This window comes from Dysidea avara, chromosome 3, assembly GCF_963678975.1.
Source record: "Dysidea avara chromosome 3, odDysAvar1.4, whole genome shotgun sequence".
Taxonomy (NCBI): Eukaryota; Metazoa; Porifera; class Demospongiae; order Dictyoceratida; family Dysideidae; genus Dysidea; species Dysidea avara.
The window spans coordinates 26396676-26422336 of NC_089274.1; the positions used below are offsets into that span (position 1 = coordinate 26396676).

The window sequence follows — 25661 nt, forward strand, 5'->3', positions numbered from 1 at the left end:
AAGTTTGGTTGAATAATATTGCTTTGGAAATTACATATGTTTGTTACCTTTTTTTCATGGTTGAGTCTCCCAGAGTACTTGCTACAAGATTTCACTGTTACATAATGCCACCAACTCACCAGTATTTTTACAAAGACAATCAAAAAATCAAGTCGTTTAACACAAAACGAATTTAAACAATACAATGTCAGTATTGATATACAAAATATTAGACCATAAAAAATGATTTTATTGCATCACGCAGACCCATTTTGTCATTCAAGAAACAGTTGCTGCCACCACAGCCACTACAACAATCATATCAACCACTATTGCTGCGGCGATGATCAGGTAAGTAATCCATGCTTTCTTCTTGGCCCTAACATTGTAGCCCTTCTTTGCATCCTCGTGTGCCTGTAATGGGTGAACAAGCATACAGTAGTCAACATTTAAACAAATTTACAATGAAACTCAAATAAGTAGGTCACCCTTTGCAGTGATGACCAGGTCACTGGTTCACTGCCTACCATTTTAATTGCATTAACAGAGTGATAAGTTAGTCACAAAATACTCCATACACTACAGGCTTCAGTACCCTAGGTTAAGCGGTCTTGTCACCCAGACCCTTTCTCAACCATGCTTATCAATTTTAAGGCATCCATCGGAAGGGTCTGCTTCAATCAGTGCTTGGTTGGTGTTGAGCAATCACTGCATATGCATGAGGTGACAGATCATTTTTAAGTTTGTCCCCAGGCTTGTATGCAGGTGTTGGGTAACTAAGTAATATTGCTAGCTATGTATAGTGTAGCTAGAAGTCTCTATACCGGCCCAGAGGCATAGTAAGATGGACTGACTTCCATGTATGCACATTGTAGAGCAGAGCAAGACAATGGTAAAACACTACCCATGCCTCCAGTAGTTGCAAAGACAAGGAAGCCTGTTCAACTTTTCTGGCATGTTCATCATAATCTATTTTTCTTCTGTGAATCATGGCACTGATACAAGGAGGGGATAGTGGTGTTGCAACCACTTTGTGCATTTGGGTAGAAATTTGGTGGAATACCCTTATATTAAAATATATCAAAACAGGAACCTTTGTCACTGCTCCCAAAATTCCGTCCTCATTCTGACGATTGGCAGTCTTTGGTTCAATGATCTCCCTGGTAAACGGCTATACGGGCAGCTAAATTGGCCAAATCATAACACACCCTTGAAAGTCACTCAGTAGGGATGTTTAAGCACTGTAGCAAACAAATGTGAAGCCGCCATGTTTATAGAAAGAGATTCCACAAAACACAGTGACTGGCAGTGTTGGGCAAGTTCCTTTCGCAAGTAACTAGTTACATATTACTTGCAACTGAACTATTTAGTTACAGTTACATAATACCCATAAAATAAAGTAACTATAATAATATTACATATTATATTACTTTGTGTCCACAGCCTTAAGCTGTCATGTGTGAAACTACCACCTTATCACATGACATGATTGCGTTGTTGGACAATGTGCAAATCTTGGTTATAAGTAAGAAGCTGGTGAATAAGCTTCATTCATTAGGCTTCATTACTTCGTTGTGGCTAGACGTTACTCAGTGGATTACTAACAAGATTAGTAACTTCGTTACTTGTAGTAATAATATTACATAATATTAGATTCGTTACAGTAACTATATTATTTAGGTAACGCGTTACATTTGTAAGTAAAGTAACTTGAGTTATATTACCTGTTTTTACGGCGTATTTCGTTATATTACTTAGTTACCACAAAAGTAATAATATTACGTAACGCGTTACTCCCAACACTGGTGACTGGGGATATTCATATTCCAGTAGGATGCAGGGCAACCTAGAATTCTTTTCCATCAAGTGGAGTCCCTGCTCTGCCAGAGGTAATGCTGTCAGCTAGGAGCACCCAGTTCACTGTTAAAAATCAAATGTAAAGCTCTGTGTAAAGAAAGATTAGATTGACTTATCTAAAATTGGTAAGCTCGCTTGAAGAAGGGTCTGTACTTTTCCGCATTATGTTGGTAAGGTGTATCACACCAGATACAGTCCAGTACTTTTAGCTCTTTACCAGTACTAAAGATACAATACACATACCGTAGAGTCTATACATCCGCTTAATAAAACTTCACAAAAGGTTATTATACAGTATGGTAGTACTGTATATTAGGGATCATGGTGGTTTGAAATTTCTTTCCCAACAATATCACCCAAAAAACAGCCTCACCATATAATAGCTTGGTTATAGGCATGGCCAAGCCCATAAATGTCTTCAGAGTGACCCTAAACCATTTCAATAAAATTCTATGAAATTTAAACTTATCAGCAACTGATTGTTGGGACACACTTTCAGATGCAAAATTAATTTCATGGCATGCCTGGTGCCATTCTTTCTTTTGATGCAGTACACATGGATTCAGTAGTCATACTGCACAGCCTAAATATTTCAGGTTGAGTAATGTAGGTAAACATAGCAGTTACAGTTCAATACAAATAACCAGCATAATGAATAATAACATTTTTCTAGAAATTCAATGGTTTCTATTCACACAATGTGTACTCTAAGTGTAGGCTTGTTTTTTTGGATCATGTTCTTCCACAGCAGTATGTACATTAGCGTGTGATGTCATAACATCATATCACGATGTTCAGAGACAATCATGATTAATCCCATGATATATAATCTCCCATCCCTAATGGAGGTTCAAATATTTCATGAATGAAATCTTCACTGTTAACCCTGAAAAATTTTCTGCCTTGAAATATTTAGGCTACACGTATACGGTAATTTTAAAAAAGTAAACAGACAAGTATAGACTGAAGTATAGGGATTAAATGGCTATTAGCACATCTGTACGAATAGACAACCTCTCTTGATGTACTACTTTCTTTTATTCTTTGATCCCTACTCAAAATCACAAGTTTCTAATTTTTCGTTCTACTTGTATTTGTTGAGTGTATGCAACTAATAAACAAGATCTCGTTGTGAGTGTTTAAGGATCACTTGCTTGGTGTGGCATGATTTCATGTACTAATGTTTGGAGTCCAGTTTCTGTGCAAATCATTTGTGTGAAGCACAAGTTCCAGAAGACCACTTCACTTGTGAGCACAATAAAATCAAATATGTACCACAAGCCTTGCACCATTGACAGATTTTTCTTTTCCTGTGTGACCTGCTGAGCAAAAACTGGCTGTTTTTGCACATTCCTCAAATTCCTTTTTGTTGCTTCACTGTGTTCTATAGTAACAAAGGAGTGGACAGACAAAGTTTCAGCTTTTTGTGATGAATAGTCTTGGAGTTATAGCAATAGACAGTTGGAACAGGAATAAACTTGATTTGTACAGCAACAACACAGCAAATAAATTACAGGTGCTTACTTAATCAATCACAACTCATGATTGAAGCAAGCTACGAAGACAGGGTTTGGCTCAGTCTGTCCACTATGAACTGGCACATTGATCAAGGTATAGCATTTTCCTTATACATGATCGTGTGGACAGGGAAGGTGATTTCAACAATGAAATGATGACGGTAAACTTTATTTCTACTGCATTGTAAACTAGTGCCCATAACTCATGTACCGTACGCTGTACCAACATGAAACAAAGATTTTCTTACTGTCAGTGAACAGGGGAATCTGATAGTGTAAAGGTTTAAATTGATTTGATTTGAACTATGTTTCAGTACGTAAAGTGCATAATTTTTAAGGAACACACGTAGTTTATTTCATTACGTTTTTATAACAAAACAGAACTTTGTAAAATCGGCTGATTTTCACTCAGCAGGTTACATGTAGCTGCAGCTCATGTTGGAGCTTCATGTTCAACATGTGCTTACCAACTACAAGAAATGAGTGAGTATGCACTAAGAAATAATATGTGTTTAATATATACATGTGCTTAACAACCAGACTCCATGGTATTGATTCACTAAAGCACCAAGTCACATAACTGCATGGCAATTAATTAACAGTATGAATACTTTAGGAGAAGACATTCATAACAGAGGGACTACTATATTCCAGACAACTGGGACCATGCCAAAGTGTAGGGTCTGCAGTACAAGTGGCTGATGAAAGTGATACCCTTTTTTATTATTACGTACTCTTGGCAGTATCTAGAGATACGGTGGCTTGGTTATTTTATAAATAATGTCTAATTCAATGGCCAAAAAGTTTGATAAAATTCCATAAATCAATAATGCATGCTAACACACACATTACTGTATACTATATATTCTGTCACAACTACAAAGTTATTTGGCAGTACAGTGTACAGGTTCATTTCACTCCACATGACAACCCCTCCACCTACATCACACACACACAATCACTATACCTTCAGAGCCATCAACAGTGCTGCCAATCCAAGAGGAAAACAGAGGAGTATTGTCAACACTGACAAGTAAATCAAGCCATCATAATCCTTGTACTTCTACAGTGGAAGAAAGTTAGAATGCTGTATTTTCAATTGTTGTCTTGGCAATCAAATAATGGTCACGTGAGCTAGAGGATTTTGCAACAATGCGGGAGACTACAACGTAAAACAGAAGGTCTTACAATACCAAGAATTACAATACCAAGAATTGCTTTAGTATATATGCTGAAGGAGGTAAAATTTATATTACCTTAACTGGGACGAACTTCGTGGCAGGAGAAATGTTATCATTGTGCATTTCTCTAGTCGTCTCGCCGGGAACTAGCCTTGTCGTTTCCGTAGCATCGTCTCCATCTTCAACATCTTCGATGTACGTAGACATTATGTCTTATAAGGTCTGTCTTACGCGCCAGGCTAAGTAATTTGCTGGTATACGCGCTTATGTGCATACGCGCTTATAATTCGAGAGGCAAATTTTTCGTGTTGCAAATTTTCGCGAATTTGCAAGACTATGGAGGTCTAAATATAAATAGTTCAAGGACAACCCCAATTCAAAACCACAAAAATTTTCCCCATCAGGCTATATACAGTACAGGTTGACAAAGCATAGATAATATGCTCCAGATGAGGTATACTAATATGTGATGCTTACTTGAATCAAACATATCAACTTGAGACTGAATCTGGCTGTAGATACTTGACTCTTCAGTGCTAAAAGCAATTTCAGTAATCTAACTATAGTATACTGTGCATGTATTTTCTGCTTATCTATGTGCCATCTAAAAATCTGCACACTAGACAGCTGTATGGCATAACCCACATGATGAAAACTGACTACTCATGCATCTAGGGTCATACATACATACATACATGCATGTTTTACTGTGTGTACAGGCCTGGGATTGCTACTCAGCGAAAGTTTTCTTTTTGCCTGTTATACACCATAATGTCAATATAATAAGTAAACCAAGTTGCTATACCTGTCCACATCCCTGTTACATACGTGTGAAAGTGATAAGAGTTTGATTCAAGCTGTATATTCATTCCTATAGTGTATTTATAGGATTATAATATTGGCACTAGAGTAATTAATGACTATAGAACAATCTTATGAGTAATACTGTGGAAAATCCTTCATTAAATAATTTTAAATCAGCTATAGATAGTTACTTTTATAATTCTAGATTTATGTTAATGTAATAATTATATTCATAGTTAATTTTTGTTTATCGCATCTAATTTATGTATGTGTATGTAATTGAATGGGTGCACAGGCTTTTGAGCCTCAATCCAAATCACATCATAATCATAAAACCATAATATTGTAGCTTCCAGTAGTAAAAGTATGTATATACATGGGCTTCACTAAGTTTACTGCTCCCAATTAATTGTTACTTGCTATAAAATAGGAATTGATGGAGTCAGCAGTATCCCTTAACTATGATGTTCTGCTGGTTGATCACTGCAATTTTACCCATCCACACATATAGAAATTCAGCAACTACCTGCTATATACAGGCTGTCTGAGGTCTCTTACACTAACTGACAGCAAGCAACGGCAGCAACATGCAGTAGCTGCATGCTGTTTTTCAGTGCATGCATGTATATAACAACCATGCGTACAAAAAAAACTACTTGATAGATAGAACATATTATAACAACTGTATTCTCATTTTACAAGCGCACAAAAAAATTTGGAATTTTCAACTAGAGTAGGGACCATAGCACATCGATAAAAAGTGCTGAAACAAGTTGGAGTAGTCCATGATATTAAATCACAGTAAAACAATAAGAAGTGTTAAATCCCTACTGTGCTCAAGATACCATAACGGAATGCACAGTGGGGATATAACACTTCTTATTGTTTTACTGTGATTTAATATCATGGACTACCGTGACTCCAACTTGTTTCAGTAGTTTTTATCGATGTGCTATGGTCCCTACTCTAGTTGAAAATTCCTATTTTTTTCGTGTACTTGTTTGTTAACTTTTTATGTAAATAATTTTGTTATGACTGGTGAACCCACGCATACAGCATCTGAAAGGCGCCGTGTGCCCCAGCTATATCAATTATCGTCTGAAAAGTGAAGTATCCATTACGCTTTGCTGTTGGCTATGTTCAACCCATTACACAGCAATACGAATCAAGAACTGCTTGAAAAGCACCTTTGCAATCAAAATAGCCACTATGAAAAATACGGACGATTTCCGTTTTGAAGGGAAGCCATCATGTGCTCGCGCCAAATTGACACCTTTCCCTGTCAGCAAAGATGAATGGGACACAAAGGAGGACACTGGTAAGTCCATGAAGAATGCATTGTACGTACTGTGGTATGCCAAAAGGCACCTGTTGGGCCGAAGCAACGTCGAACAGTGAAAAAATCAAGCTCGTAGCCTTACCCGTTATCGAGTTACGCTTGTCTGAAGGCATCAGTCAGTTACCTACTTACTCAGTCAGTAGAAAATCCCGTCGAATAAATTTTTTTTAAAATTCCGTAGCAACTTGTTGAAAGCATTTCGGGTCGATCTGAAAGCTTGTTTGGGCTTAGTTTTACCTCACCAATGCTGCCTCATCGTCGTCAGGGAAAATTAAGGCTGGTTTTTGGGTGATTTTATTTCGTGGGCCACACCTACTCCTTTGTGGTCCCTACTATACAGTTACTATCGTACTGTATGATTACCGTATGACAGGAAATTTTGACAGAAGAAAATTTTGATGAATTTGACAAATCAGCTAAATTGTTAGCTTTTAATTCAATAAGTGGTTGTTGAGATTTTGTCTAGAGTTTCTTCAACATTAAATTTTTTTAAAGGTAATGGAGTGTGGAATCCTCAACTTTTCTTTCATCAAAATTTCTATCACACAATGCAATCGTATTATTCACACACACGCACGCACGCACGCACGCACGCACGCACACACACACACACACACACACACATTTTCTCAATCAGTAGGTACTGCATATAGAGGGAAACTTTGGTGACTTTGGTGAGTTGTTACAAATCCACCAAATTTTAACCTTGTAGCAATTATACCTAAAGTTTGAGGTTGATTTCCCCTAATACTACTTAGCAAAGTTTACCCTCACTAGACTCCCTCTATACAGTATGTATCCGTAGTTATAATCCAGTCAATTATGTTGTTTTTACTACAACTACTACAATTACTACCACTAATATGTCAACCAAAATTGCTGCACCCATGATCAAGTATGTTATTCGTGCCTTATTTTTGGCTCTAACATTGTAGCCTTTCTTTGCATCCTCATGTGCCTGAAAAGGAAAAGGTATATATAGCTCTACAATATACACTATATAATATATATGTATACGTAGGGACACACACATGCACACACAAAATTTACCCTCCCTTCAAACCAAATAACCTATTACACTCTTTAGTATCGATACCATTATTAAAATTATTTGCATCAATCTATTTAACAATATTTCATAAGTACTACTATAAGCCCTACACTTCTGCGATACCGTATAGCCAAAATATTTCAAGTGGCAAAATTTTCAAGGTTGAGCAATGCTACCTAATCACTAGTTTACAATTTTTATGGATTCACAAACAATCCTAAAATGTACTAGACCATATGGAGGTATAAAGGTTTTAATAAATTTTACATAGCAATAGAATCTCTAGCAGCAGTGACAAAAACTATGATTTTTACAATGTTTGTATTAATGTTGCTACATCTCTGTAGACTTAGGATCAAAACAGCCTTCGTACATTTAGGAAGTTGGTATGATGAAAAGTTACAAACCAAGTGGTAAGTAGGCAATTGTTTTCATTTCTACAATGAATATGTTTTTATGAAGTACTTGACTGCTCTATTAGAGCATTTGAATGTTGCATTAAGGTAGCAGTAGTGTGTCATGCGGTGAAAAAAGCCGACACATCACTGTGTGGATATTGACACGAGGAAAGAAAATGTGATTTTTACTCTTGCATATCCATGGTCCCTTCTCCAAAGCACACCATTTTGCATTGTAGCTGTTCACCACATAGGGTATGCACAGCAAATTTGATTAAATTCGCTTCAGCCATTTGTGAGATATGAGCAGCCATCTCAAGTTTCGATAATTTTTCTTCATTTTTCCTAAGGGGTCTGTGGGGGCCTAGATTATTCTTTTTACATACTTTGCAAAACTTGTTATAAAACACAAACGCATAATTTGATCACCTTGGAATTTGGTTATAGATAAAGAGCATACAAATGTGAATTCGTGTACTAAGGTTGCAAGGAATTTAATAAGTGTCCACGATGCTATGAACATTTATTTGTGTACAAAAAGATCGAACTTCTGTCACAGCTATAGGGTAAACTGCTTTTGAGTATACATAGGCTAGTCATCATAGCAGTGCCTTTTGACGAATAAAAAAGAATGAAGAAATAACAGCTACAGAGTTACAAAACAAAACCCAACAACTGTAAATCGCAGGGTCGAGATACTCTACTAGTACTGTCACCTCAAGGTAAAAAATGCTTGAAAATGTTACCAGAGTTCAAACCAGGGACCTCCATACTAAACACTTAACCACTGAGTCACATGGCTGATTGCTTCACTTAATATGCGGTCCTTAGATAGACAAGACCATCTTATTTTATTCTTTCTACCACCTGCATCATTTTTTGGTAGCTGCAGTAAATTTTAACTTCAGATCATGTGAGCACACTACTTTATGATAGAGAAAGTACAGATTGACTGAGTGATAAGGTAAATGCATTATAAGCAGAATGGTAAGTAAGGGCTTGCTTCAAGGGTACATAAGCTTTACACTTTCTGAAGTTAAGATTTTCTAATAAAGCAGTCACATACTGTATAGAGGGAAACTTTGGCGGGGAAAAACTTTGGCAAAAAATTTGGCAAATTCACCAAAGTTTAACCTGCCAATTCCTGAGATTAGCATCTTTATAGCTACAGATTGAGCTTGAATTCGCCAGAGTTTATTTCACCAAATGCAATATACCTTGCTATTCGCCAAAGTTTACCCCCACCAAAGTTTCCCTTTATACGGTAGCTCCTTAACAATCAAGTATAGTTGAGTGTATAAGCAAAATAATCAACAATGGCCTCCCATCCACATTCGATTTTGCTGCATCTTGGGACAGGAAAAAAAGCAACATAGTTACAGTGTAATATAATGATGGCCCTAACAATTATTAATGAATGCAATAGAGGTGTACCAATAATCAAATCGACTAAAATATCAGCCACCAATATGGTAATTTTACCAATATTGGTATCGGTACAGAACAGTATAGGGGGACTGATATCATTACCGATATTTATATAGTAGCAACAGTTTGTACATAAATTAATTAGTTTTCTATGTGGCTCTTTAGTGCCAGTGGCTTATTGTTCACTCTACAATATGCCCTAGCTACACTACGAGAAGCCATATAATATACACGATTCTAGTGTTTGTTGCTGGAAAGCTTATCACAGTCTTTACAAATACAAATGAAGCAGTTACAGAGTACCTTTGTAATAAAAAGAAGGGTCACAGGATAAGGTAAATAAATATACACTTTTGTTGGATTTAAACTATAATGCACTGAAATATCTTATCGCTTATCGGCTTCTTTTGGTGGCATCAGTATTGGATATCAGTACATGCCAAAACCCATATCGGTACACCTCTAGAATGCAATACACATGTCAAAGTACAACAGCCCAGTAAGAATAATACAGGTGCCATTGATAAAAAAATACAGGACCTCAACAAATAGTGGCCTATCACCACAGACCAAACTACGCTGACATTATAAGGAATCACCACTATTAAGGTACATCCCATATATGTACTGAGCTTGTATTATACTCATGTCAGTCAATCAGCTAGTCAGTACCTTCAGAGCCATCAGTAATGCTGCAAGTCCCAGTGGAAAACAAATTAGTATTATCAGCACCGACAGGTAGACCAAGTGATCATAGTTCTTGTATTTCTATAGCAAAATAAAGAAATTCTAAAACAACTGAACTTTCAGGTTGTATGTTTATCCTTCTGTATGACCCGATGTATGACCTTGTCTCATGACTATAATGAGTAGCTAAATTGATAAAAATTAATGAACCGAGCAGCAATATAGCTAGATGCCAGCGGAAACTCGCTATGGGTACACAACCTAGTAGTAAGAACAATCCTTGCAGTCTTCATGCATAGTTTACCAATTTACTGCGACTGAGATGACAAACGTACCAGCAACTTAACGAGTGCCGTATATGAGTCATGTGACTCGTCGTATCTGTGCATTTCTCTTGCACCGTCCGATACCAGTTTAGTAGTCTCTTTGGGATCATCATCATCGTCTCGAGGCATTGCAGCTGATGAACCCTCAGTCCTCGCCTCAGTCAGATCCAGAGGTCTCAAACAAATTACACGCCAGGAGGCGCTTAGTTATATGCACATTATAATTACACCCCTTAATAATATACAGATGATTTCCGAACTTTTTCGAGGTTGAGCAATGTTACTAAAAATATCGGATTTGCAAACGCTCCCAAAATATATTAGGCTATGTGAAGGTCTAAAACCGCAGAATCAGCAAAATTTACTCCAGGCCTCGTTATACCGAAATTTTGACGTCAAGAAAATTTGACGAATCGTTAATACTTAATTCGTCAAACTTTAACTGATTAAACGCCTCTGTACTTTGTGCTGTGCAAAAGCACGTAAAACCAGTCTTTAGTAAATACATTTTGAAGGCGCTTAGGCTAGTCCAAGCATTTCGTCAACTTTTAATTCGTCAAATCTGCACAATTGTGAATTCGTCAAAATTTTCGCTGATTTCGCGGTTTTGGGGGTTACCAGCGAAAATTTTATCTTTGAAACATTTAGACCTCTAGTCAGTCTAATACATTTTGGGAGTGTTTGCAAATCCGCGGAAAAATTATTTTTTTAGCAGCATCGCTCCGGCAACCTGCACTTAGAAATTAAGTTTAGGCCATATATACGGTACCGTATAGCCTAAATATTTCGAGGGGGAAATTTTTCGTTGATTTCGCGGTTTTGGAGTTTACCAGCGAAATTTTTGTTCTTGAAAGTGGGAGTATTTGCAAATCCACGGGAATAAAATTTTTTTTTGGCAACATTGTTCTCTGAGATTGAATTTGGTACTCGATTTAGTAACTAGCTATATTTTGACTGCATGAAACTTATTGAATATAACATAATAAATTATTATATGTAGCTATCGAGAGCCACTTTATTTTGAATGAAAGTGATCATCAGTCTCTTTGTGGCAATTTAACACTAAAACTGAGACAGTAGCGTGAATGCTACAGAAACTAGTTAAATTAAGGGATGGTGTAGACTTTAGTTGCTATACAGAGCTCTATGTACACCTTCAAATGTATCCCACTGTTTACAGGCAAAATCCCTCTGCAATACTTTTTATATGCATGGGTGCATGCTAAATCAGTTTGTTACATGCAACAGCATATTGTAAAAGCTGGTGAAAGGAATAATACTATATAGCTACAATGGTCAGTTAAATAAAATTTTATGGAGTTTGCATGATTGAATGTTTATAGAACCTCTATAGTGCTGAGCAAGGATCTGAAGGCTGTGGTATGCAGTGCTGACCCCAAGATGCTCTATAGTATTGTGTAATCCTTAGGTAATCCTATAAGGCTGCAGCACATGTTGCTGTCAGACCTTCAGTGCTGGTCACTGTAAAGCGCTAATAACAATAAATATTTTAGGTTTAATAAAGAAAATCCATCCCTCCTGGAGGAGACTGAGTGTGGCCCCGACTAGACATTGGATGACCTGCAGTTCAAGTCCTGGGGTTGGAGGGATTTTTTTCCTTACTTTCAGTTGGCCCCTTTTCTGTTACGCCTTTTCAGCTATAAGTCACTAAGTCTAAGTCCTTGAAATTAGGTAATCCTAAGGCTGCAGCACATGTTGCTGTCAGACCTTCAGTGCTGGTCACTGCAAAGCGCTAATAGCAAATAAACATTTTAATTATGTAAAAGAATTACAACTTTAAGCAAATTGTAGGACAAAATGATTATCAGGCAATAGTGGAATTTGCATGGATCATGGATACCATAGGAAACAGGAGTGTGTGCTGGGGTCAGGAATTTTTAAAAAGGGGTTTCCACTACAACTACTTGACTGTTATATTAGAGTACTTTATATTTCCTGCCTGCTTTATTAGAGTATCTCGGACATCATTGGCTACAAGTGCTTTGCTATCATGTGATAAACTATTACATAAAGGTTTAAAATGTGTCCTACTTCATGATAGATTCCAGATTATAGAAACCTGCATGAAGTTTTAGAGTATAGTATAATTATATAACTTTAGTCTATGTTAATACACTGTTTAAAAAAAGTGTTTGTAAAACACCTTTTGGGGTACTATAACTGCATTTACACCATGCAGGCTCCTCTGAGGATGTTCTGTTACACCCATAGGGTACTTCAATTACACCCATGGGGTGTAGAAGATATTGTAAAAGGAAATGGAAATGAACTGTTTTCTTTGTTTTACAGCAATCACATTTTCACCAAACAATTTCAAACATCATCATATCATTGACACAAAGAACATATTACTATCGATAGTAATATATATATATTACTATCATATATCCATGTTTCTATATATATATATATTATTTAGTATCATCAACTCTTCTTACCTCTTGTGGTTTCAGTTTGTATTTATAATGTAACCAATAAGCATGACTTTCGATTGTGGGTTTCATTTTAAAAGGCTCTGAAATGAATTACTGCATGGTTGTCACAAGAAATAATACAGTGTATATGTACAGGTACATGATAATGCCATCACACTGTCATCTCACTGTAATTAACACCTACGCAGATCTATATTGCATGCACATCTTATGCATGTGCATAAGATCATGTGCATAAGATACATCAGTAGTAGAGTCACATGCTATATGTCTTGTTTTTCCTTCTTCATTGTTTATGATTTAATGTATGTGCAATGCTGGAAGATATTTTTGTTTGTAAATGCTAGCCTGTATGCTCTTATTGACTTACAAACTTAATGTGTGACCAAATTGTGTTAATTTTATTAACTAAACCAGGTGTACATAAACACCAAATTAAAGGGTGTTGACAAACACCAAGAAGTGTTCAAAATTGAATTAGCACAGTGCAAACACCCAAGGGTGTTCTTACTACACCAAAGCAGGTGTGGGTGTTTAGGTAACACAGCAACATGAATGGGTGTTTGAGAACACCCAACTTTAACAGTGTACCACAATAAAAATTTGGAGTCTGAAATGTACACCAACTGGCAGATACAGCTTGCTAAAGTTCACCTACTTACAACTACCACTATTTCCGGTATCTATACTAGTGTTTCAGTAGAGTGTGTAAAATCCAAAGCAGTTTCCTGAAACCCCCCCTAAGTATGCCCCTAGAAAAGTATCAGTATTGGTGGGATCTTGACGAAGACAGCTAAAGTTCAACAAATTGAAATCCTTGCTAATCAAATTAACCATGTATACAGTTTGCATTTTGTTTGGTGTCAATTGGCTGTCTTGCCAACTGTTACAAGTTTGCTAGTGAAAATGTTCATCTTGGACCATGACATTTGCTTCCCAATTACCACACATTAAAGGACATTAAAGGCATAGTGTGACCAAAATTTTTGCTGCAAGCCATTCATTGCAAACCACAAGAACATTTTTTGCGCACTTTATATGTAGTATATAGCATTCCAGTAGATGTAGGGCAGGTATTCATGGGCAAGTTTCTGCATTTGCCATATGTGATTCATTAGAGTCAATTTGAAAACTTCCAACAAATATGTTTAAAATATTTTGCTGCATAGAATACTATAGTGAAGGCAATTCCTATATATATAAAATATTGCCTCTGGCAGCATTAGTAGAGTCTGGTGCAAGCTTTAATTAATAGACAGCAGTAGTATAATTAGTCTCATGTGGCTGGACATATACTCTTGTTACATGTGGGTGAAAAGGGATTATATCCTTTCATTTTCAACTGCAAACAACCATATAGCCAACAAGTGTGATATACTAATACCTACAGCTCTGTATCCAATTAATCTTTGCAGATACTTACTACTTACATATGGTGTGTATGTGTGCATGCACATGAGGCAAATTTAATATATCATAATCATAAACAATTATAAGTTGTATGAAATACAAAAACAGTAGAAAATGTAAATTATTTAGCTGCATATTTCATACATACCTATATATATATATCCTGTGGCATGCCTTGAATACAATGATCATGTTACAAGATTACAACTCATAATTATTATATGCTATGTACAAGGTCATAAGCTAGCAATGGACAAAATGCTTTAACTGCATGTGGTTGGAAATATTTGGATTCTTTGGTTGCGATGATCACAGACATATAATCCACCTTTGGGACTAATGGCTACACCTTGTGGACAGCAGAATTGGCTTACTTTGCTCCCACATGATCCAAATATGTGAACACACTCTCCGTCACCATCAAATATTGATACTCGTTGGTTGTAAGTGTCAGCCACAAAGATGTATCCTTCAGCATCAATGGCTAGACTCCTTGGTTGGTATAACTGACCCCAGTTCATTCCTGGATCACCAAACTTGTTAACATAATGTCCATCAAGGGTAAACTTGTATACACAGCGATGACCAACATCAGCAACAAACAAGTGATCACTGATGGCTACATCATGAGGCTGACTAAGATATGAAGTTCCTATAGTACCACAGAAAGTGCCATTGTTTTGGAACACCGCAATCCGTGAATTGCCTGTGTCTGCTACGTACACTCTGTCTTCATGGACTGCAATCCCAGTTGGTTGCCTCAACTGTCCAAGTCCTCTACTACCAAACTGGAGCAAGTACTTTCCTTTGATATCAAACTTTTGCACCCTGTTATTCTTGATTTCAGCAACATAAAGAGAGCCATCATTGCCAAATGCAATTCCAGATGGATGATCAAACTGGCCATTGCCTTTACCTTTGGCACCAAATCTTTGGCTCAAGCTGTTATCATCATCATCATGATTGTATTTGTACACACAATTGTTGGAATAGTCAGTTGTTGCCCATGTACCATCCTTGTCAAAAGTAATGGAGTAGACACGACCCATTTCACCTTTGTTTGTTTTTGTTTCACTAGGCCAACCCATTGTCAGGTACCTTGCATGATCCTTGCTGTTATTAGGCAAGATGTTTGCATGCTTTTTGTTCAAGTTTGTTGTTTCCTTCAATTCTTTGCTCATCATCTACGTATAAATAATGCACATTGTTACCTTTTGTGACAGTTATCAGGGCCGGAGGAGGGAAAATTGAGTTGGTCAGGCCATTGACTATAACATTGAAATTGCTACTATATACATGTCAATGAGAGCGGAGCTGTTGCACAGTGTGTGAAGCACACTCTGCGAAGTGCGAAGTACGAGCATTCTAGGGGGTCTGGGGGGGATGCCCCCACAGGAAATTTTTGAAAATTAGACACTCAGATATGCAATTTTAGTAATATTTTACTGCTAGTTAGTTATATAAATATGCTCAAGCCTATCTGTTGTTCTTCAGACTTTCTATACTATGTATAATTGTAGACCTGACATACAGGGGACACAGCATGAAACTTGCCGTATGGTTCATTTAGTTATAGCTAACAATTAGAAGTTCAAGGGGGGTCTGGGGGTGCGACCCCCAAGGGCTGCAGAATTTTTGCAATTTAAAGGTTTGAAAATGCCTTAAAAATTAAAATTGATGCTAAATTTTAAAGTAAAACTAGCTAGCAACTTGCAACCTTCCCCCCAAATTTCACAGGGAACCCACTGCATGCAGCATGGCCCCCTTTAGCTAGGATATAATTACTATACAGTGAATTCACACAGCTACAATAAAAAGCTACACAGCTACAAAAACACAGTATACTACTATACTGGTTTGTATGAAGTGAACGGATCATCAGTATACTACTATACTGGTTTGTATGAAGTGAACGGATCATCACGTAAATATACTGGTGGACAGTCACGAGACCAATCAGTATTAAAAAATGGCGATGTGGGTGATACTGAGAGTTTGCTCGGTATCTCGACAGGACGAGTGGGTAGTTGAAGAGGAGTGATTTCTACTCAACATCTCATCCAGATGGCCACCATGTAATGTATGGGTGTACAGCTTCTTGCCGTGGAATGAGTCATCTGGTTTGTCACTGCCAGCCCTTCGCCCAGTAAAAGAAGCCAAGAGAGACAAGCCAAGGAATGCTAATGATTATTTTATGAAGATTGAATTGCAATATAAGTGTGCTGGTCAGTTTAGAATCAAAGAAGGCACCTGCCTTACACGTGATAAATGCCAACTGTCAGCACACGTGATACTGTACGTAGAACCCACAATCATTTCTGTACAAAACGATACGAATGCTATGCTGTACTGTAAGGTAATTGGAGGTACTATATATACGTGTAGTTCTGTACTTTAGTTAGGCTGAGAAACTAGGTAACTACTCATGTCGTGCATTTTGAATAACATCTAAATGTACGTAGCTACATGTAGATGTGATCGTTCAAAGATTGCATGAGAGTAATGTATGGTCAGCTAGTTGGTTCAACTCCAGATTATTGGTCCGGCTCAGGCCTGACCAACCGGACCGTCTCCTCCGGCCTTGCAGTTATGCCTATTTTGCTGTAGCTACATACCTAACAGTAATTACAGTTATAGTTTTGGTAGTGTCATGGTGAAGAACAATAAGTTTGATAACAATCACTGCCTGTGTTTGACTGAACATTTAAATCATAGAACACCACACTAAGTTTAAATATCTGGATGTATGGCAATATGTCCCTATTATCATGTTGAAAACAGACATTTAGAATTTTTGATAAGTTGTTGTATCATAACCTGCCAATGCAGTACTAGCCAGTTAACTACATTCATGACTACAGTTGTCATTAACTACATTCATTAGTGTTACATATGCATACTCTTATCACATGGCTTACTTTGTATCAGTTTCAATTAAGTCACCAATGAAGTTATCACTCTCTACAACACTAGCTTGGATCCACTGCCAGCAAACAGCTATTCAGCCCTTTTATATTCCATGTATTAGATGTACACATGCAATAAAATTGTATTTCCCTTACACTAATCATCACCATTCATCAATGAAATTCAATTAAACAACAGGTGTTGTTTGTGTCCATGCAGTGACCACAGATGCACTTGTATCATCTGACCCCTTGATAATTCCCTTGTTGTGTGCACTGTCTGGTAACTACTAGCCATTGGCCTTTGTGACTGTTGGCATGAGGATATCCTTAATAGCCCATGTTCCCATATATGTGTATATATATATATATAGTTGTCACATGTCACCATGAAAACATGTGGTCAGATTGACACCATTGACATGATGTCAGTAGTCCACAGAAAATATACAGACAGTATAACCAAATTTAATTGTCAAATGTACAGAAGCCAGATATCTTTTTTAGTGCTAAGAACACTGACTGAATCAGATGTTATGTAAGTTTACATAACTGTGAGTATGTAGCTATGCACAAAATACATATCTGAATATGTCTATATGCAAGTGTACATGTAGATGTGCTCTCTATTCATCTACAAGCAAACCAGTGTGCTACAAATAACTATAATAAACCTGGTGCCATCATTATATACCTTATAATATCATGGTATACCATATAAGAAAAGTGTACCGGGGCACTTTGAATGGTTAAACATTTCGTGTACTGAAATGTCATGTATTGTTGAGAACATAGGCGGCGGAAAGGGGGGGGCTAGGGGGCTAAAGCCCCCCCTAGGTCTGCTGAGGGGGGGCTTAGCCCCCCCTCAGAATGATATCACACCGAAATTATCTTTCTTGGAGTGGGGCTGAAAACCGTGATAAAGATCGAGATACTCTAATAGAGCAGTCACACTAATAAAGTAGTCAGTGTGTAGCGAGCTATGTAAGGATTGTTTATGTAGTTTATCAGCTAGAAATGGTAGCTGGTGAGGTGGAAAGCTCTTGTGAGCTGGTTGTGACCTTTTTTTTTTTTTTTTTTTTTTTTGGTCTCACCTTACCAAACTATAGAAAGAAGTCTGGGTCAGCTCAGCGAAGCCCCCCCTCATATCAACTACTTCCTCCGCCGCTGGTTGAGAATCCTTTTGATGCTACCTAAGAACTGTTGCAGTGCAAGCTAGCACAGTCTCCAACTAAAAGGGCCTCATACTGTTAGCCGGACTGACTATGAATTTATGTTTTAAGGGGGTATGCTAATTCCTATGGCTTCACATGCAAAATCTTGATCTGTGCATGCTTTCCATCCCATTTTGTATTAGATGAGTTTGTGGTACTTAAAATCACCATCTTAATGCATGTTAGAAGTACCGACTTTAAGACTCAGTTTAGTATTTTAGACCTAAAGAATGGGAGTTCTACAAATTTTGGATCTAGTCTCACAGCATCTGTTACCTAGATATATTTTAGCAAAAGTATGAAAGTAATTTTTTGAAGTACTCGATCAAATGAGCTATATTGAACCCTCTAAAATTTCTATGGAAAACAGTAAGCCCCTCTTTTGAAGCCATAGTAATCATATCTAAAAATCTGTTTCCATACATTTATAAAGATAATACTATGCACTACAAGAATTTTTGGGGAGTTTCACAATTAGCTGTAGGAGGAGAACCAATTTTGGTGTTAAAATTATAACCACACCATAATATGCACATACAGAGGCCGAGGATTTGCACTAAACAGAAGTTCATTGTCTAAACTAAAACATGCTTTATTCATCAGGTGGTGAACAGTATCTCTGTTGGCTTTACAGCTTGATATAAACGCACAATTTTATTCACGGAAGCCATAGGACATAGTTGCTTGCTCCCTTAAAATGCTATTCATAGAGCCAATTGCATTCACACTTCTCATACACAGCCATAATACTGAATGTTATGGTAAACACTTCTAAGAATTTGTATGAATACCATCTACTTAGCCATAATATCCAGGGACGTTGTAAAACATGGATTGTGGAATGGAATGGAAATGGACTGGAACAGTAGTATGTTTGTTAACTAATACATTAGCTATGCTTAAATCCTATATTGTGTCCTTGGGCCCTTAGGCAAGTGACAATGCACTCTAGCCTAGGTATCTGTGCAAAGACTTGAACACTATGATCTGCTATGCAAATTTGCTCTGAACAGTTACTCACTATATTAAAGTGTTATCAACCACCAAGGAGTGGAGAGGGACAACTGGAACAAATTTTTCCCTGTCCTGGACTGTTTGGGGCCCCAGTAAAATGCATTTGGTGTACTGTAAGACTAGCCCTACCTCTTTCTTCATCTTGTGCCTGTTGGCCCTATCAGTGTTCTCTCAGATAGACAAAATAATCTGATGAAATAAATATGCTTAGTTGACTCCCACCTTATCCCACAAACCACACTGGCAGAGCACATTGGCAGGGGAAAGGGTAAAAAATAAAGAGGAGCCCCATACAATATGGAAAAGTACACCAAATACATTTTTTACTGAGGCCTCAAAGAAACAGGGAAAGATTGCTCCAGTTTCCCCCACCCCTTCAGGCACTTCCAAAAACAAATGGTTGCTCTATAGACCTTTCATGAATATATGATTAAGCATAGCTAATTTATTAGTATCAAAGGAGCATATTACCATTCCATTCCACATTTTACAACATCCCTAATATCCATGTATATTTTCTGTCAATTAAGGAGGAGCCTCCAAATTTCTTTTTGCCTAAGACCTCATGTAAGGATGCTAAGTAAGGCCGGCCCACAAGCCAGTTGTATATATTATGCTTGCTAGCATGGCATATATTAATGTAACATGTTTGGCCCATTTGAGTACTGATTGGCATACTAAAAATACCCTGAAGGCTGTTAGTAACAGTTGAAGCAATAAAATGCATGTTAATTAGTTCAAATTAAAATTTCAGCAATACGCTCCGGCACGTTTTATGAAGCGTTTTTGCTCCATAGAAAACCCATCATCCAACACTATTTCGTTTCAACTAGAGCTCTGTACAGTGCAACAAGATGGGACTGAGATGAAGAGGAAACCGGCTGAACACAACAATATACTGATGACCTGACAGCATGCTTTGGCTTGTGTTTTACAAAGTTGAAAATAAGCTAAAAGTGAAATACAGTGGAACATCTCTTAATGGTCACCTGAGTTGGGCGGTCACCTCAGCATATAAACGGCCACGTGACTATGGCCTCGACCAATTCCCAATCAGTTTGTACAGATTGGGAATTGTGTACAGAAATAGTTTGCATTAAGCGGTCACCTCTATAACACGTATAATTAACACTGAGCCAGCTTCAGTTTGAAGTCCCAAATAGTACTTTATTATACAAAAAGCCTCTCACAAAGCGGCCAGCAACAGCCATGATGGTGAGTAAACTAGTATAACAGTTTAACAGCGTCGCCATCACCAATATATGCAGTACTGTTATAAGTAATGTAGTAGAGTCACTGGCAGCACTTGTCAGTGGCTGTCAGTACCTTTTTTGTGTGTGTGAACTGAAAAACAATAATAATAATAAGTTTATACTCACAGTTGTGTTCTGTATAGGTAGTTAGCTAAGCTTATAACTACTCCATGGCTTTCAGTGTTGCCATGCTGTGAATAAAGTTCATAGCGGATTTATGAACTTTTTGTCTTGTTTGTGAACTTGAAATAATCTATGAACTTTTTATGAACTTTTGGCTGATTTGTGAACCTGAAATAATCTATGAACTTTTTTATGAACCTGGAGTAATCTGTGAACTTTTTATGAACTTTTGGCAATTTTAGGTGGTAACTTTTTTTTTTTTTTTTTGCTCTTCAGTGCTCTACTAACCCAGAGATCCACCTATTTATAATGTGTAGGCTAGTTTTCGGAAAGTGACTGGATTTATGAACTTTTTATGAACAAATTTATTTTTTCACATGAACATTTGGAGCAAATCATCTGGCAACACTGATGGCTTTGTCTCTTCGCATGATTCTATATAAATTTCACCGCCTCACAATATGTTGATTTGTAAGGTCTAGGACTGGGGGATAGTATGTGCATATCGGAATAGTATCACTATCGGTATCGCCTATATCGCTTGAAAGTTTACTATCGGACAATAATTAACAAGTAGAAATATCTGCAAAATAATAACTTTTTGGAACAAGAATCAGCCTAAAAGGCTGTTTAATATCTTATGTAAAATACATGCATGGGTACATCCCTCCTTACAACTCTCTTTGAAGGCAACTATTAGGAAATAGGTGAATTATCACTATCGTTTTAGCTACTATCGTCTATCGTGAACAGTGTCTTGATATCGTTTGGACAGTGAAAATTTCACTATCGCTCAGCCCTAGTAAGGCCGCCGGCTCTTACTCTCAGCGGCCTTCGAGTTCAATATATCACAACAAGTATGATTATTAGTTTCCTTTTGGTGGGGTCTATTCTACGGAACGGAATGATGGACTAAACTACGGAACGGAATGATGGACTAAACTACGGAACGGAATGCTTTCTCAAATTGATTGTGGGTTCTTGTTGGTTGTCATTAGTAACGAAGTACTAATTGTGGGAATCGCCGACTCATTGTGTTCATCTTTGGATGTATCAAGTAGGGAACTTAATGCATGACTTGTTTTTACTACTGAGTATGTGAGTTGTTTTTGCTTACTTTGACTTTAGAATGTACATGTCTGGGGCCCAGCCTTTCTAATCAGCATAAATCAGTATGTAGCTACACTACAAAGGAAACAAGTATGGTGACAAGCTGAATCAACTCAGTCTAAGCAGAATCTAGGGTACTGATGAAAGCAGGAATGGAACGGAACCAATGGGGGCGCGCGCCAAGTTAAAAATCGTTTTTAACAGATTGTGCACTGTTTCCAACTTTCACACAATAACTAGAATTGGTTTGCTTCTGCTATAGACATACTAGAAGTCATTTGCTCGACGGCTCTATTTAATGCCCACTGCAAGAATGCGTTGTACAATCGTCTAAGCTGAACAACGATCATTTAACTAAGCCGTTAACCTGTTTTTTTGTAAGCACTGTTAATATAACATACTGCAGTTTGCTAATTCTTGTAAATCGCTGCCAATAATGGTAGAATTATAGTCGCTTCAGAAAACCAGTGACACTTGTACTAAAAAGGCTTGAATACTGCTACAACATGAAAATACTACAGTAGTTCACCTTTTGGAATGGTAAGGAAGTACTTCTACATCAGGATTAAACTAAACTGGATGGATTTTATTTACACACACCTTGCCACGTGGTGGGCATTTAATAGAACTTTCGAGCGAACGATTACTATCATGCCTATAAACAGAAACAAACTAATTCTAGTTATTGTGTGACAGTTGGAAACAGTGCACAATGTGTTTTAAACGGTGTTTTTAATCTTATCTGGCGCGCGCCCTGATTGATTCCGTTCCATTCTCCATTCCGACTTTCATCAGTACCCCAGAATCTAAAGGAATTTTGTGCAGTGTGTGAGGAGCAAACAATCAGATACCTCGAGGAGACTACATTGTGTGAACATTAATGATTCATTAACAGCGTTTAATTCTGCTATTTAAGTTCGTAAACAAGTTGATACATATTCCTACCCAGTATTTGCCAGTGCCATCCCCCTTAACCGGCAACTACCAGGGCTAACCACGATCAAAAGTTTATGCAACAGTATGCCAGAACGAACCAATATCTTTATTCATTTCTGCCAAGGACAATCCCTGACTGGAATAACTTGAATATTGAGAATTTAAGCAATTGTAATCTAGATTTTTTAAAGATTATTTATCTAGTTATAACTAGTTCAGTTAATCACTTACATGACCTTTCTTTTGTACATTAGCGTTATACCCTTGATGGGTTTTGCCAATCAATCAATAAATAAAATTATTAAATACGGGATCCATAGGGGGTTCACCTACAAAGTTACCCCCAGTAGTGGGGCTTTCAGTTTTGACACAAGCATTCTTATAACAATCGAATTGTGTAACTACACTGTTAAAAATATAGAGTAACCACCACTCTGAGAGTTCCCAGTGTAGGGAGGATTTAACATCCCATGGAGAGTAACCAACACTCTGAAGAGAATAACTATTACTCTGAAGAGTAAGTGACACCGACCACCTTCAGAGCATGTGTTACTCCCCAGTTACTCTTTTGGAGTAATGGTTACTCTCCAGGGGTGTTAAATCCTCCCTACACTGGGAACTCCTTGAGAGTTGTGGTTACTCTTCATTTTAATAGTGTATGTTTAGTTAAATCATGTGACGTTGACCCGATCATGGAGTGGGGGAATACCTCGGTAGGGACCCGCCGATTATGCTCATAATTTTACCTATTATGCTATGCTGCACTACTCAAATATTTACCTATTATGCTTAAATTTATGCTCAAAACTTACCTATTATGCTCAAATTATGCCCAATTATTTATCCTTCAGTTCTCATGCTCTGCTAATAATTTCCAGTTTATGGATAAATAACAAGTGGCTGAAGCACAAACTTACCTGTCAAAATGCATATCACAGAAAATATCGATATACTCTAGTAGAACAGTCAGCTATGTGATTGTTCTATTAGAGTTACTGACTGTTCTATTAGAGTATATCGATCTTTCCTTGATAGCTATTTTGATAAGCAAGAATTCATACTATTATACAAATACTCTACCTATTATGCTAGCATTATGCTCAATGCTTTCAGGCACCTATTATGCATGCTCATAATTATGCCAGCATAATCGGTGGGTCCCTATACCTCGGTGGTAGGTAGGGGATTAGACAAACACTTAGGCCCCAGTAGTGGGGTTATTGCTCTCGCAGGGTGTCAAATCCCCACCTTGTCCCCACATGGCCCGTATACTGGGGGGGGGGGGGGGGGTAGAGGCCTAACATTGATAGGTGCATTAGTCTCGCGTGGCCAGACCCACTCCTCGCGGCGCTTATCGATTGATAATTATAAGCGCCTAGCTGCGAGATAGTTCGCAAAGTTGTTTTGACACCCTGAGATTTTTCAAGGTGATAATGAAACACCTGGTTAACTTTCATCACGCCACGTCATAGTGGCTTGCTGTCAGTAGAAAAAGGAATTTGTTAACAACCCGAAAAATGACGTGGCATGATGAAAGTTAACCAGGTGTTTCATTATCACCCTGAAAAAAGCTCAGGGTGTCAGAACAACTTTGCTATTCGAACTATACCAGACCCTCTCGCAGCTAGGCGCTTATAATTATGAATCGATAAGCGCCGCGCGAAGAGTGGGTCTGGCCATGCGAGACTACGTCTATCTGCCTCGTGGTGTCCCTGCTCCGTCCTCTCATTCCGGAAACTTTCTTCATCAGTCCTCACAACTTCCTGAATTTACAATTGTGCAGTTACCAGCTAACTGACTTTCTAGTCTAAAATAAAAGTTAAACTACAGCTTTTCCTTCACTGGCTTTGCATGTAGCAAGGCAGCCTAGTGATAAGGCCACTCTAAATAAATTCTCTGTTTCTCCAGAGACCTCAACCTGTAAAGTGCACTATAGTACGTTCACGTTGAGCTGAATCCTCAAAAACATTTAATAACTCATGGATGCAATTACACATGATCTTGAAATTTGGCTCATTTGTAGTACTGCTTGATCCGCTAAAAATATTTTGAAATCTTTTTGTTCAGATGTTTGACATAATATTTACGGCCAATCAAAATTTTCACAATACATTTCCTATGGGGAAGCCATATAAGTACAGTGTCCATTACAGCCCTTTCCCGAACTTGTAATGGAGCCAAACCGTACATGTCTGTTGTTGACACCTTTGCTGTTACCAATAATCATCTGGTTGGCTGAAGTGTTATAACTCGGTTGAGAAAAAATCCACTTTTGCTGTTTTTCAGGATTCAGCTCAACGTGAACATACTATAGGAGTGAGACCTGAGGTTAAAATGAGTGAGATATGTTTACTTATGCACAGCGGCGGAGGAAGTAGTTGATGTGAGGGGGGGCTCCGCTGAGCTGACCCAGACTTATTTGGTAAGGTGAGAGCAAAAAAAAAAAAAAAAAAAAAAAAAAAGGTCACAACCAACTCACAAGAGCTTTCCACCTCACCAGCTACCATTTCTAGCTGATAAACTACATAAAAATCCTTACATAGCTCGCTACACACCGACTACTTTATTAGTGTGACTGCTCTATTAGAGTATCTCGATCTTTATCACGGTTTTCAGCCCCACTCCAAGAAAGATAATTTCGGTGAGATATCATTCTGAGGGGGGGCTAAGCC

At 37.7% G+C, this 25661-nt stretch overlaps 3 protein-coding genes across 4 annotated transcripts; all 3 read right to left on the reverse strand.

Annotated features, from left to right (window-relative positions):
* Positions 1 to 122: 122 nt before the first annotated feature.
* On the reverse strand, positions 123 to 4805 carry LOC136250548 (uncharacterized). The gene is made up of 3 exons (XM_066042766.1): positions 4610 to 4805; positions 4321 to 4416; positions 123 to 393 (listed from the first exon to the last, which is right to left on the reverse strand). Exons 1-3 carry the CDS (start codon positions 4739 to 4741, stop codon positions 259 to 261), a joined length of 363 nt encoding a protein of 120 aa, XP_065898838.1. The 5' UTR covers positions 4742 to 4805; the 3' UTR covers positions 123 to 258.
* A 2677-nt stretch (positions 4806 to 7482) lies between these two features.
* On the reverse strand, positions 7483 to 10844 carry LOC136250549 (uncharacterized). Of its 2 annotated transcripts, none has more exons than XM_066042767.1 (3): positions 10577 to 10826; positions 10227 to 10322; positions 7483 to 7635 (listed from the first exon to the last, which is right to left on the reverse strand). In XM_066042767.1, exons 1-3 carry the CDS (start codon positions 10694 to 10696, stop codon positions 7498 to 7500), a joined length of 354 nt encoding a protein of 117 aa, XP_065898839.1. In that variant the 5' UTR covers positions 10697 to 10826; the 3' UTR covers positions 7483 to 7497. The 2 variants fall into 2 exon arrangements, with proteins under 2 accessions (XP_065898839.1, XP_065898840.1); XM_066042768.1 differs by lacking the exon at positions 7483 to 7635 and adding an exon at positions 9327 to 9475 and having other exon boundaries at positions 10577 to 10844.
* Positions 10845 to 14488: 3644 nt separating this feature from the next.
* LOC136250532 (E3 ubiquitin-protein ligase TRIM71-like) lies at positions 14489 to 17506 on the reverse strand. Its single transcript, XM_066042750.1, has 2 exons — positions 17352 to 17506; positions 14489 to 15617 (listed from the first exon to the last, which is right to left on the reverse strand). The coding sequence occupies exon 2, from the start codon at positions 15615 to 15617 to the stop codon at positions 14697 to 14699; it is 921 nt and encodes a 306-aa protein (XP_065898822.1). The 5' UTR covers positions 17352 to 17506; the 3' UTR covers positions 14489 to 14696.
* Between the last annotated feature and the right edge of the window lie 8155 nt (positions 17507 to 25661).